The sequence below is a fragment of the Dipodomys ordii genome, unplaced genomic scaffold (assembly GCF_000151885.1).
Source record: "Dipodomys ordii isolate 6190 unplaced genomic scaffold, Dord_2.0 Scaffold3, whole genome shotgun sequence".
Taxonomy (NCBI): Eukaryota; Metazoa; Chordata; class Mammalia; order Rodentia; family Heteromyidae; genus Dipodomys; species Dipodomys ordii.
Genome location: NW_012267219.1, coordinates 36,549,948 through 36,561,784, shown reverse-complemented (window position 1 = coordinate 36,561,784; position 11,837 = coordinate 36,549,948). Strand labels below are relative to the sequence as shown.

The following is an 11,837-nucleotide window of genomic DNA, read 5'->3' as shown; positions in this document are numbered from 1 at the left end:
GTACGCATTATCCTGCCCATGCAATTGTAACCCCTCTGTACAGTATGTTCACAAATAAAACAAAATAAAATTAAAAAAAAAAGAATTTCATGGATTGGTCTGCCTTGGCTGTGATTCTCAGGTCTCAGCATGTGAGTTGTTAGGAATATAAGAGTGAGACGCGAGGGCCTGGCTAAGCTGGTGAATTTGTAGAAGTGATTTGTCAGGAAGAGTGGTTTTTGAGTAACAGAGCCTGCAGTCCACAGATAGGGCAGAACTGGAGATTGGTCCGATGGACTGCAGCGGGAGACTCAGCCCATCCCAGTTCTGTCAATTGCTCCTTTGATGAAGACTCGGGATAGGCGAGAAGATGGCCATCCAGATTTCCCATCAGCTCTGTGTGGGGATGAATTGATCTATTGCTGACACTAACGAATCTTCTTGTGTTTCGCTTCTCTTTGTAGATAGCGGACTTTGGGCTTTCCAACCTGTACCAGAAGGACAAGTTCTTGCAAACATTTTGTGGGAGCCCACTCTATGCATCCCCTGAAATCGTCAATGGGAGGCCCTACCGAGGGCCAGAGGTAAGAAGTCTGCCTGGTGTACACCACATAGGGGGAGGAGAAGGATGAGGAGAAGGTGGTGGAGGGGAAGGGAGGAAGAGGGAGCAGCAAATAAGCAAAACCAAACAAAAGAAGCAAGCAAAGAAAGCTTATGATTTGATTGAAATCATAATATCAGCTATAAAAGCAAAAGTATTTGGAAAATCCTAAGGGAGAAAATAAAGTTATCTGTAACTCTTCACCCAGTAGAGACCACCTAAGATATATCATAATACATCTATATCTATATATCTATGTCTATATCTATATATCTGACTCTTAGACTTTTCCAAGCTAGAATTTTGATTTCAGAAATAAATGAGATCTCAAAAATAATTGAGATCACCTAAAAATAACTGACCTTACTAAAAGGCAAGCTCTCCTTCCTGTGACACACATAACATGTACTTCTGCCCTTTGTTAACTTAAAATTATGTTGTTATTTAATTATATTTTCATATTACTTAAAATGTGATTTATAATGATCACATAATTTTATTTATTTATTGTTGCCAGTCATTGAGGTTGAACACAGGGCCTGGATGCTGTCCCTGAGCTTTCTTGCTCAAGGATAGTATTGTACCACTTGAGCCATAGTCTTAGGGACTTTCTCCTATGTGGACTGGCTTTGAACTGCATTCTTCAGGTCTTAGCTTCCTGCGTAGCTAGGATTATAGGTGTGAGCCACCATTGCCCAGCCATAATGTCTTTTATATAAATATATGTAAGAGTGTTTTTGGATTGAAACATTTAATTTTTCCTATTATATCCAAATAAATAGGACAAGCAAAGATGAAAACCCTTGACTTTTCAGTGAGCGTCTCTTTTACATGTATTTTTGACAGCACATATATTTAACTCAGAGATACTTTTTTTTGGTCAGATATGGGGCTTGAACTCAGGGCCTTGTTGCTGTCTTTGAGGCTAGCACTGTGTCTTACCACTTGAGCCACAGCACCACTTTTGGTTTTTGAGTTGTAATTGCAGATGAGTCTCATGGGTTTTCTGCCCTGGCTGGCTTTGCACCATGATCCTCACATCTCAGCCTCCTTAGTAGCTAGGATTATAGGCATGAGCCAGCGGTGTCCTGCCAGAGATACATTTTAATTACATCTTTCTTTCATGAGAAAAGTATTTCATGTCTAAAGCATCCAAATACTTAGATATGAAAATATTATTTTGCAAATGGGTGAGGTATAGGGGGGTCACTCTCCATTTGGAAGGTGGTTCTCTTTACAGAGAAATTCACTCTGTGTCCTTTAAATAGCAGCTGCCCAGTGGGTGGAAATGTTTTCTTACAAATATTTATGTGTTTGAGAGTGTTCGGGGGCAAAACTGGGTGTGGGGTGAAGGTACGTACCAAGAGCTTGCACCAGAGAAGGGAAGCACCAGAATCAGTGGACATAATAGTTAGAACTTGACATTGTAAATTTATCATAGCTCCTGAGTGCTGCTTTGGTTTCTCATGCTCTGTGTCTGAGGCACAAAGTTGATAATCTATGATCTAGCCAAGCAAGCTTGGTTTATTTGGCCACACTTGTATTTGTAAGAAAATCAAACAAGTACTTAATAACTGAGAGACTTCATAGAAAAGTCTGGGTTTTGATTTCTCTGTAAAAACTAAAGGATCCCACAGTACTGGTCCTGCATTTCTTCACAGTAGCAATTAACCAAATTTAGCTGCCTGCCCAGGATGGATGAATATACTCTACAGTTAGTTTCTGTCCCTAAACTTCCATATTAGTTTCTGTCCCTAAACTTCCATATTATGTATCTTCTTTTTTCTTATTTCTTTCCATCTGCCTGGCTCTGGTGCAATTTGAGTTTGCAGCCCATGGTGCATTTGAATCTTGAATTGGGAATAAAGAGTCCTCCGTTCTAATTTTGCCTCCATCACTGGGAGAGAGCCACTGGAAAAGCCAATTTGTGGTCTTATGCCTCAGTATTCTAATCTATTAAAAGGAGCTGAAAATATTCCAGGCCCACCCTGCTTCAAAGAGTTATAGCAAGGACCAAAGGAGATAATCTACTGAAGACAATTCTTACGTAGGCAGGACCTGCTGCATTGATGGCTGTGTCAGTTGTCAGGCTGTCTACCCTGTCTGCCAGGTGTCTCATTCAGTTCCTAGGAGGCAATGGGGTGGCTGCTCAGCCTGTGATGCTGACAGTTTGAAGGATATGTCAGGAGTCGGTTTCTCAGCTCCTATGTCTCCCATCTCCCTGCTCCAGGTGGACAGCTGGGCTCTGGGCGTGTTGCTTTACACTCTTGTGTACGGAACGATGCCCTTTGATGGTTTCGATCACAAAAACCTCATCCGCCAGATCAGCAGTGGAGAATACCGGGAGCCCACGCAACCCTCAGGTACGTGTCCTCCAGAGGGCTGGGGAATGGGGAGGGAGCCCACACGCTCTCCTTCATATGTTTCTACATACGTCTTTAAGGAGTCTTCTGCTTTACGTCATCCATCTTTCCAGAAAAGTCCTCCTAGACAAAGCCGGCCTGTGAGACTGCTTTAGCTGAACTGTCCTAGGTGGAAATTTCAAAAGCAAATATTCTACACGGCAGCCTGGGGGGCTTGTATACATCTGTGCTGTATACATCTGGGCAACTCAGTCTTACTGGCTTGAGTTTCTCCATGTAGACAGATGACCCACATTTGCCTATACTGATGTGCCAAGCGAGGGTAGTGTTCTGTCCTTTTCACCTCTTTGCCTCGGCCTAGAGTCAGATTCCTGGGATCTGGTCCTTCTGACCCCAAAACCAACTCAGTGGTTTAAACAAAAACCATGTAATCATCTCTCTCCATCCTCTAGGTTGAGCAGTGTCCTGGCCTTGCTTGGGGGGTGGAGGAGTGTCTTTCTAGTTGTAGCCAGCAGGGGGCACTGCAGCTGGGGCTGAGTTTTGCCTGCCTCAGCACCCTTCCATGTGGACTCTGCCTCTTTGAGGCCCTCTTTTCCAGGATGGAACCTGGCTTGCTTACATATCAGCTCAAGATTCTTAAGAAGGAAAGAAGCTGGTAGATGTTCTCATTCACTGTGCTTGGAAGCTGGGTACTGTTGCCTCTGGTGGTTAAAGCTACCAAGCTCGGTCTCTTCAGCGTGATGCATACACAGTGTGAATGTGTACAGATGACTATCAGTGGTGTACTTAACCCAGGATTTCACTTATCTACAACAGAGATGTGTGCATACTGACCGAGATACACATACAGCTGACTCTCATTGCTTGCTATAGTTATGCTTTATGAAGTTGCTTCAAGCACTGCGAGTTAGCGGATACAGATCCATTTTTTTCTAGGGGGAGAAGCAGGGAGGGAGGGAGAAGCAGGTGAATTCTTGTCATAATATTTTTGTCTATTAATCAACGCTCAACAATGTTTGTGTATTTATACTTAAACACACCTTGTGAAATATATGTTATTAGCGGGGCACTGGTAGCTCATGCCTATGATCCTAGATACTCAGGAGGCTGTGATCTGAGGATCGAGGTTCAAAGCCAGCCAGGGCAGGAGAGTCTGTGAGACTCTTATCTCCAATAAAGTACTCAGAAAAAGCCAGATGTGGCACTATGGCTTAAGTGGTAGAGCCATAGCCTTGGGCAAAAGAAGCTCAGGGACAGCCTCCAGGTCCTGAGTTCAAGCCTCAGGACTGGCAAAAAAATGGAAAAGAAATAAGTTATTGACAAATTAACTTTGAAGTCGGTGATCAGTAGCAGGCCTGAAGTGTGTCTAACACATCCTTTCTCTATAAAGCTCATCAAGGTCTTTTTGGACTTAGGAGTGTTAAGCAGCACTTCTGCACTCTGCTTTGGACCATTTTAAGCAGAGGAATCACAGCAGAAAGTCCCCAGATGTAAAATACGCTTGCTCTCCTAAGTAGGCTAAGAAAAGCATGCTCGTGTACTGGCTGAGAGCTGAAACCAGCTGCTAGCACACATAGGTTTTGGGGCCACTCAAACATTTCACTGCTAGGTGAATGTGCAGAAATGCCTACAAGAGCTGGGAGTGGCGATTTGGGGATTACAAATAACTTTTGCTTCGTAGGGGAATTGGTAAATACAGCATCCATGGATAATGAGGACTGACTTGCCTATGAATTTATAAACACACATATATATATATATAAGGTAATATATATGACACATGCACACACATTTGCACATCCATACACATATATGTGTATATGTTTAGAAACATACTGAGACAGAGTGAATTCCAGAGAGAAAGGGGAGGAAAGAAGTACATATATCCTATATCTAGCTGTAGATATATATATATTTGTTTCTCAATAAGCTAAGCTGTTCTTTTGGGAAATTTTTGGAATAACTTCTTTGGTGGTCTCATTTGCTTTCCTCCTCCTCCTCCCCTCCTCCTAACTGGTGCTGATAGAAATCCTGGCACATTGTGGGAGTTCAGGAAATGCTTACCGAATGACTGAAGACCATCCCATTGCTTTTCAGGGGTGCAGCTCTCTGGTCCCCATTGCCAAACCTTTGCCAGCTGCTCAGCAGCCTTCTTAGGTGGCCCGGGGAAGGGGGGTGGGGGTGGGAAGTGGCAGCTTCCCAAGATATAATCCAACCCCAACTACAGGAACATAGTTTGACCTAACACTCAGCTTGTTGGCGAGGAGCATCCTTGATCATCTAACTCTTTGGCCAAAGAGATGTACGAGGAGAATGTTTTTGAGACAGGCTGCGGATAGAAGAGTAGATAGCAGGTACAGGTTAACTCTCTCATTTGACATCTCAGTGAATACCAAGGAAGAGAGGTGAGCTCATTGGGTGTGGCTCTCAGAACATGGCCAAGACCTTGGAGTGAGGCTACCTTTGGGGACAGCTGCTCTACTTGCTCAGGTGTGTCAGTGAGCACCACACCTGACACCCTTGAACTCCTCTCTGCCCTTGCCTCCAGGAGCTTTTCCAGGGATTGGAAGCACTAAGTGTTTATAGGAGCCACAGTGCTCAGCCACCTGCTTTCTGTGTCGGTAAAGTAATACCCACTAAAGGAATAGTGAGGTCAAGCCTGAATTCTTTCCTAATTAAACCTGGCCTTCTGTGCTTTTGGAAGGTCTGGGGTGGTGGAAAGGTGGGTAGTTACAGGACATTTTTTTTTTTTTCTGTCATGGAAAAGCAGGATGTGCTAGCTTCCTGGCTTGTGGGTATGGGCCTTGGTCGTGCTTTTTTGTTGTTGTTGTTGGTCATGGGGCTTGAACTCTGGGCCTGGGTGCTATCCCTCAGCTCTTCAGCTCAAGGTGAGTGCTCTACCGCTTGAACCACAGCACCACTTCCGGTTTTCTGGTGGTTTATTGGAGATAAGAATCTTACGGACTTTCCTGCCCAGGCTGGCTTTGAACTGCAACCCTCAGATCTCAGCTTGATCATGCTTTTGATGTCCAGTATGAAGAAAGGGCTCTGGCTTCTTGCTCCATAGTGAGACAGGCCCAGGCCTCCCCATGGCTTTTTCCTAAAGTGAGTGTGTCTATTAACTGCTTCTGGAGATGCATTTCTACCCTAAAGCCAAAAGATCCCATGCATCTTTCCAAATCTTTCTGTCTCTCATCCTCTAGATGCTCGAGGACTCATTCGGTGGATGCTGATGGTGAACCCCGATCGCCGGGCTACCATTGAGGACATCGCGAACCACTGGTGGGTGAACTGGGGCTACAAGAGCAGTGTCTGCGACTGCGATGCCCTTTGTGACTCGGAGTCCCCGCTTCTGGCACGGATCATCGACTGGCACCACCGTTCCACTGGGCTGCAGGCAGAGGCTGAAGCCAAAATGAAGGGCCTGACCAAACCTGGAGCGTCAGAGGTCATGCTGGAGCGGCAGCGATCGCTGAAGAAATCCAAGAAGGAGAATGACTTTGCCCAGTCTGTCCAGGACTCGGTACCGGAAAGCCCATCCAAGTTGAACTCCAAGAGGCCCAAGGGCATCCTGAAGAAGCGAAGCAACAGTGAACACCGGTCACATAGCACGGGCTTCATTGAAGGAGTGGTAGGTCCTGCCTTACCATCTCCTTTTAAGATGGAGCAGGACTTGTGCAGGACTGGTGTGCCCCTGCCTACCTCTCCCGAGGCAGACATGCAGGGGAAGCTCAGCCCCAAGCAGTCAGCCACTATGCCCAAGAAAGGAATCTTGAAAAAAACCCAGCAGAGAGAATCAGGTTACTATTCATCACCAGAACGCAGTGAATCCTCAGAGCTGCTGGATGGTAATGACGTGATGGAGAGTGGTCTCCCTTCCCCCAGCCTCCCAGACCCAGCCAGGGTGACTTCCCACAGCCTGTCCTGCCGCAGGAAGGGCATCCTGAAACACAGCAGCAAATACTCAGCAGCCACCGCAGACCTGGTCCTTGCTAGTCCCGAAATGCCCACACTGGAATCTTTGTCAGCATCTGGGGTCCCCACCGAGGGCCTATCTAGGAGCTACAGCCGCCCTTCCAGCGTCATCAGCGACGACAGTGTCCTGTCCAGCGATTCCTTCGATTTGTTGGATATGCAGGAGAGTCGTCGCGTCTGCCAGCGCATCCGCAGCTGTGTCTCTGCTGAAAACTTTCTCCAGCTCCAGGACTTTGAGGCGCTCCACAATCGGCCCAGACCCCAGTACCTGAAACGGTATCGGAACCGGCTGGCAGACAGTAGCTTCTCCCTCCTCACGGACATGGATGATGTGACTCAGGTGTACAAGAAAGCGCTGGAGATCTGTAGCAAGCTCAACTGAGCCCTCCAGGGCACCCAGGATCGGGGCGGGTGGGTGCAAGGGAGGATAGGGAGCAGGACTTGTACTAACAGGCTGGTTAGTTACCTCTTTGCTGGCCACAACCACAGACTGAAAAAGGACTGGCGCCGTCTGGCTTGGCCAGGTTTGCAATCTTGAGCCAGCGCCTCAAAGGGAGAAGCAGCTCTCTGCCAATTCTGCCAGCTGCCAGTCTGAATAAGCATCCTAATTGGCATTTGCATATGACACCTTGTGGAGGACCAGCTGTCCCAGGAAGGGAAGGTGGTATTGGCTAGCACTTAGTGGAAGGGGGACGGAGAGGGAAGATCACATTCCCCAGAAGCATTTTTAAATGCTTTTGGAGGTGGAATAAGAGAGACTGGGGCCATCCACTTTGGATGAACCCAAAGAGCTTGCTTGTTCTTTTTTGTTCTCACATAAGCAAGCTTGGTCTGATTGCATGGGTTGGCAAGATTTCATCAATCTGAGCTTGAATCAGTGATCAATTGTTGATGTCTACAGGATGTGCTGATCTGAGTGGCCCAAGCACATCCGAGAGTGCTGTGACTGATAGTAATGGCTGCTGTGGGAACAGGAAGTGGGAAAGTAGCAATCATGCTATGTAGTTGTCATTTTTGATATGTCTAAGCCCTGGGAATCAGGTCAAAGCATTTTATGCTATGGGATCTGTATTAACTCTTTCATGCCATTTGTTCATTTGCTACTCAACTTTAAATGGGAAACAGGGCCTTAGTGAGACAGAGAGTCAGAGAGAGACGGAGAGAAAGACACAGTGAGAGAGAGAGAGAGAGAGAGAGAGAGAGAGAGTTAGAACATGTGCTTTTAGCTCTATTAGGGACATGGCAATTTTTTGATTCCTTGATGTCTGCTTCCTCTTTCCTGATGTCTGCCTTGCTCTTTAGCACAGCCTCTTGAAGATGGACAGGAAAAAAAAGATGGCAATATATCAGAGTCTGAAACTAATAGTTGTGATTAGAGCATAAGACCCTTTGTGGTTTTTCACAGTTGGATGGAAGGTGAGCCCCACCTGTAAGGGACAACTTGACATTTTTCTTTAATATCTCCATAGGAACTAGAATTTTCTCACCTGCCTGAATGGATGTGGTACCTCCCAGTCTCCATGGAAGCAGCTGGCTCAGCTTTTAACCCAGGCCCTAATAGAGCACATCTACAAAGTGCGAAATCCTCAGTGGTAGACGAATTTGCATCTAGAGTTGGTGTGTAGGTGGCTAGTTCAGTGAGGAAAGGAAAGTCAGGCTGAAGGAACTTAATTCCCCAAATCTAAGTATTCTGTATTGTGGTCTTAAACTTTGACATCCTGGGCTTGGGGGAGAAAGCATGTTCTACCTGTTTAAGGGAACAAAGTATTGAACAAGGAGAGTGGGTCAGGAACAAGCTCAGGAGAGGACTGCTTCCTGAGGAGTCATCCAGATGGCTCAGGAGGTGGCAGAAAACAAGGGTGACAGGACTCTTAAATTACTTATATAATTGATAAATTTCCAGATGATAAGAGATGAATATTCCCACAATAGGCTTGAAATTCAGATTCCATGGGCTTAGGCAAATCAAAATCTTTTTCTCAAGGTGGCGCCTTACTTAGAAAGATTGGAAGATGGGTCTCAGGATATCATTGGAGAAGCTAGAATATCATTGGAGAACCTTATAGCACTGAGAACAGTAATTAGGATGACATCACCCCTTCCTTATGGAGACAGTTCTGTTTCTTCCTTACCGACTAGCCCTGGTGGCCTTCCTTCAGGCTTAGCTGAGTAGTGCATTGTGGGAAGCTGCTTAGTTTATTCATTCAAGTTCACCTCTTTCCTGAACTCCAGTAAAGACTAAAAGGGAGAAAAGTCTATAGATAACTCACTGGAGGTGTGGGGTGCATGGTGGGAAACCCATAACCTCTGAGTTCCCATCTCCTTGCCTCTTTGTATGCAGCCTTTTGTGAACTGCCTCTGCTGCTTCACCGCAGGCCTCCAAGCATGGCTGCTGGCCTCATCAGTAGCTTTCAAATATGGCTTAGGTGTAACATCTACCTACTAGTTGATGTGATTTTCCCCCCATTTGCCAAGTGATCACATCTAGTTTGTGTTTTCCATCCTTCTAATCTATAAGCAAAAATGATGTGATTCAGGAAAAATCCTTCTTCTCTCGTCTCCTTCCCTGCCAACATCAGTATGCTCTTACCACAGATGGTGGCAAACAATATCCTCCAGCTAGAAGCGGGGACTCTGAGCGGACCCCTGCCTGCTGGTGACATCTGATGGACTCAGTTACCTGAGGGGCTGTGGGAGAGAGCTGATTTTTTTCTTTGTAATCAACGAGGGTGGAAGTGGTGAACAGGCTGGTCACCCAGACCCTGCTCTGTTCCGACATCTCTTTCTAGATGTGATGTGAACTGTGCTCTCTAGGAAAAACTTAGACTAGAGGGGAAATTTCTTCAAAGCAACGTTTCCATTGCTTCTTAAGTCTTCTCATCCCTACCAGCCAAACTCCAGCCAAAGAATTTATGCTTGATGAATTTCTATGGAATTACAAGTGAGGGACACTTGAGGACCTGGTGTCCTGGCTTTTTTTTTTTTTTTTTTTTGCCTCTGGGGCCCTTCCAGCTCTTAGTTTACATACCTGCCAAAGGGGTGGAATAATTCTTCCTCTTCTTCCTCCTCCTCTTCCCTTCCTCCTCCTCCTCCTCCTTCTTCTTCTTCCTTTTTTTTTTTTTTAAAAAAAAACAGGTAAATTTCAAGGCAAGATCAGTTTTCAGGAAGTGCTTCAAGACCCCAGGCGAAATGAAAAGTTTTAAGCACCCTCTGAATTTCCATCCCTGTTAGCAGGCGCTCTTCCTTGCTCAGCTGAACAGAGTGCTTTGCAGGATGAAATTCAAGTGAGTTTTGCCCAGGCCTGCTGTCTTGAGTACAAATGTGAATGATCGACTGACTGCTTGTTGCCAAACTGGAAATGTTCTGTAGGGAATTTACTGGCATGGGATCATTCCTAGGAGAAAAAAAGAAAAAAGAGAGAGAAACTTGACTGCACATTTTTTTTTAAAAAATCCGTGTTGTGACTTTTATTTAATTTCTATTTTTTTGGTAATAAAAAGTTGACTTTTTCATTTGAATTTGTCTTTTTTTAATTTATTGGTCTGAAAGGCATTTCAAAGGTATAATAATATATTGGTGTAATTTAATTGGTGCAACATTCTTTATGGTTCCAGTCAAAATTGGTTTTCACTCATTTGATTGGTTTGAGAACAGGGGAAGGGGGAGAAAAAGCTGGATAACTACCCAAAGTGTTTGTTCTTTATTGGAAACTGATTTTTTTGTTTATTTCTATTTTTATTTTTAAATTAAATAAATTGCAGTGAACCAAACTGAACTGGGACCTTGCTTCTTTATATGTTATTTAAGTCAGTCACATATGGGATGGGATGGGTGTAGGTGATAGAAACTTACCCAAGATGCCATGAACATCTAGAGCACATTTATTCTGCATTCTCAAGGGGACACAGCTCGGAAGGCACTGGAACAGATGGCTGGAGGCAGTGGGTCCCAGAATACTAAGTGCTTTCTCTTTTGTTTCTCCTTGTACATCTCTTTCTTCCTTTTTCAATATCAAATGGCATCAAACCCTACCTTATTATCAGATATTGGAGTCCTATTCTGCACCTAGTAGTAGATCCAAGCAAGAAAGGCCTGCTTCTGCAAGGAAATGGTAGTTACACTCCTTTCCTGATCTACTGGAAGAAGTTAGCTGTGGTATTATCATGGGTGTGTGTGTGTGTGTGTTTATGCGTACACACACTAGTCCTAAGGCTTGCAACTCAAGGCCTGAGCACTGCTCTTGGCTTTTTTACTCAAGGCTGGTACTCTATCACTTGAGCCACAGATCTACATCCATCTTCTTGGTGGGTAATTGTAGCTAAGAGTGGTTGGCTTTCAACTGCTACCTTCAGATCTCAGTTTCCTGAGAATTATGGGTGTGAACCACTGGTGTCCAGTAGCATTGTCATGTTTAGCAAGCAAAACTACAGGATGCTCAGTTAAATTCTAAATCAAGATAAAGGGTCATTTTTTTTTAGCTTAAGTCTATCCCATACAATATTTGGATCATGTTTATTGCCTGACATTCAAATTTAAGTGTACATTCTATATTTTGTCTGGCAACCTAATCTGATGGTACTCCCTTGGCATGAATAGACCAGGTCTTGGGTGTCATAAAGGTTGGGAGTATATGCTAATGTTGAGGTCTACCAGGTACATTAGTTCTTCTCAAGTGGAGTGTAGAACAAAGAACCCCAATTCCAGTTTGGATTCGGTGATCATTACGGAGTCCAAGTGCTCTTTGGGACTTGATTTCTTTCAACTGTGTAAGGACTTTCTTAATTGCTATCTGGAGGAATAAGAGAATTTCTATGATGTTACTCGAGTACAAAACAATATGAATGAGAAAAATAGTCCTCTCTTTACAAGGCAATGTCCATTGACTATTTTTTTTTTAATTTTATTTTATTTTATTTGTG

At 44.6% G+C, this 11,837-nt stretch overlaps 1 protein-coding gene across 1 annotated transcript in view; it reads left to right on the top strand.

Annotated features, from left to right (window-relative positions):
- The window catches only part of Nuak1 (NUAK family, SNF1-like kinase, 1), a 71,106-nt gene extending 60,725 nt beyond the window's left edge, over positions 1-10,381 (top strand). Inside the window, exons 5-7 of the mRNA XM_013017911.1 lie at positions 444-563; positions 2,811-2,943; positions 6,147-10,381. Of these exons, the coding sequence (XP_012873365.1) occupies positions 444-563; positions 2,811-2,943; positions 6,147-7,300 (1,407 nt within the window). The 3' untranslated portion in view covers positions 7,301-10,381. The remainder of the gene's footprint in view (positions 1-443; positions 564-2,810; positions 2,944-6,146) is intronic.
- The last annotated feature ends 1,456 nt before the right edge of the window (positions 10,382-11,837 follow it).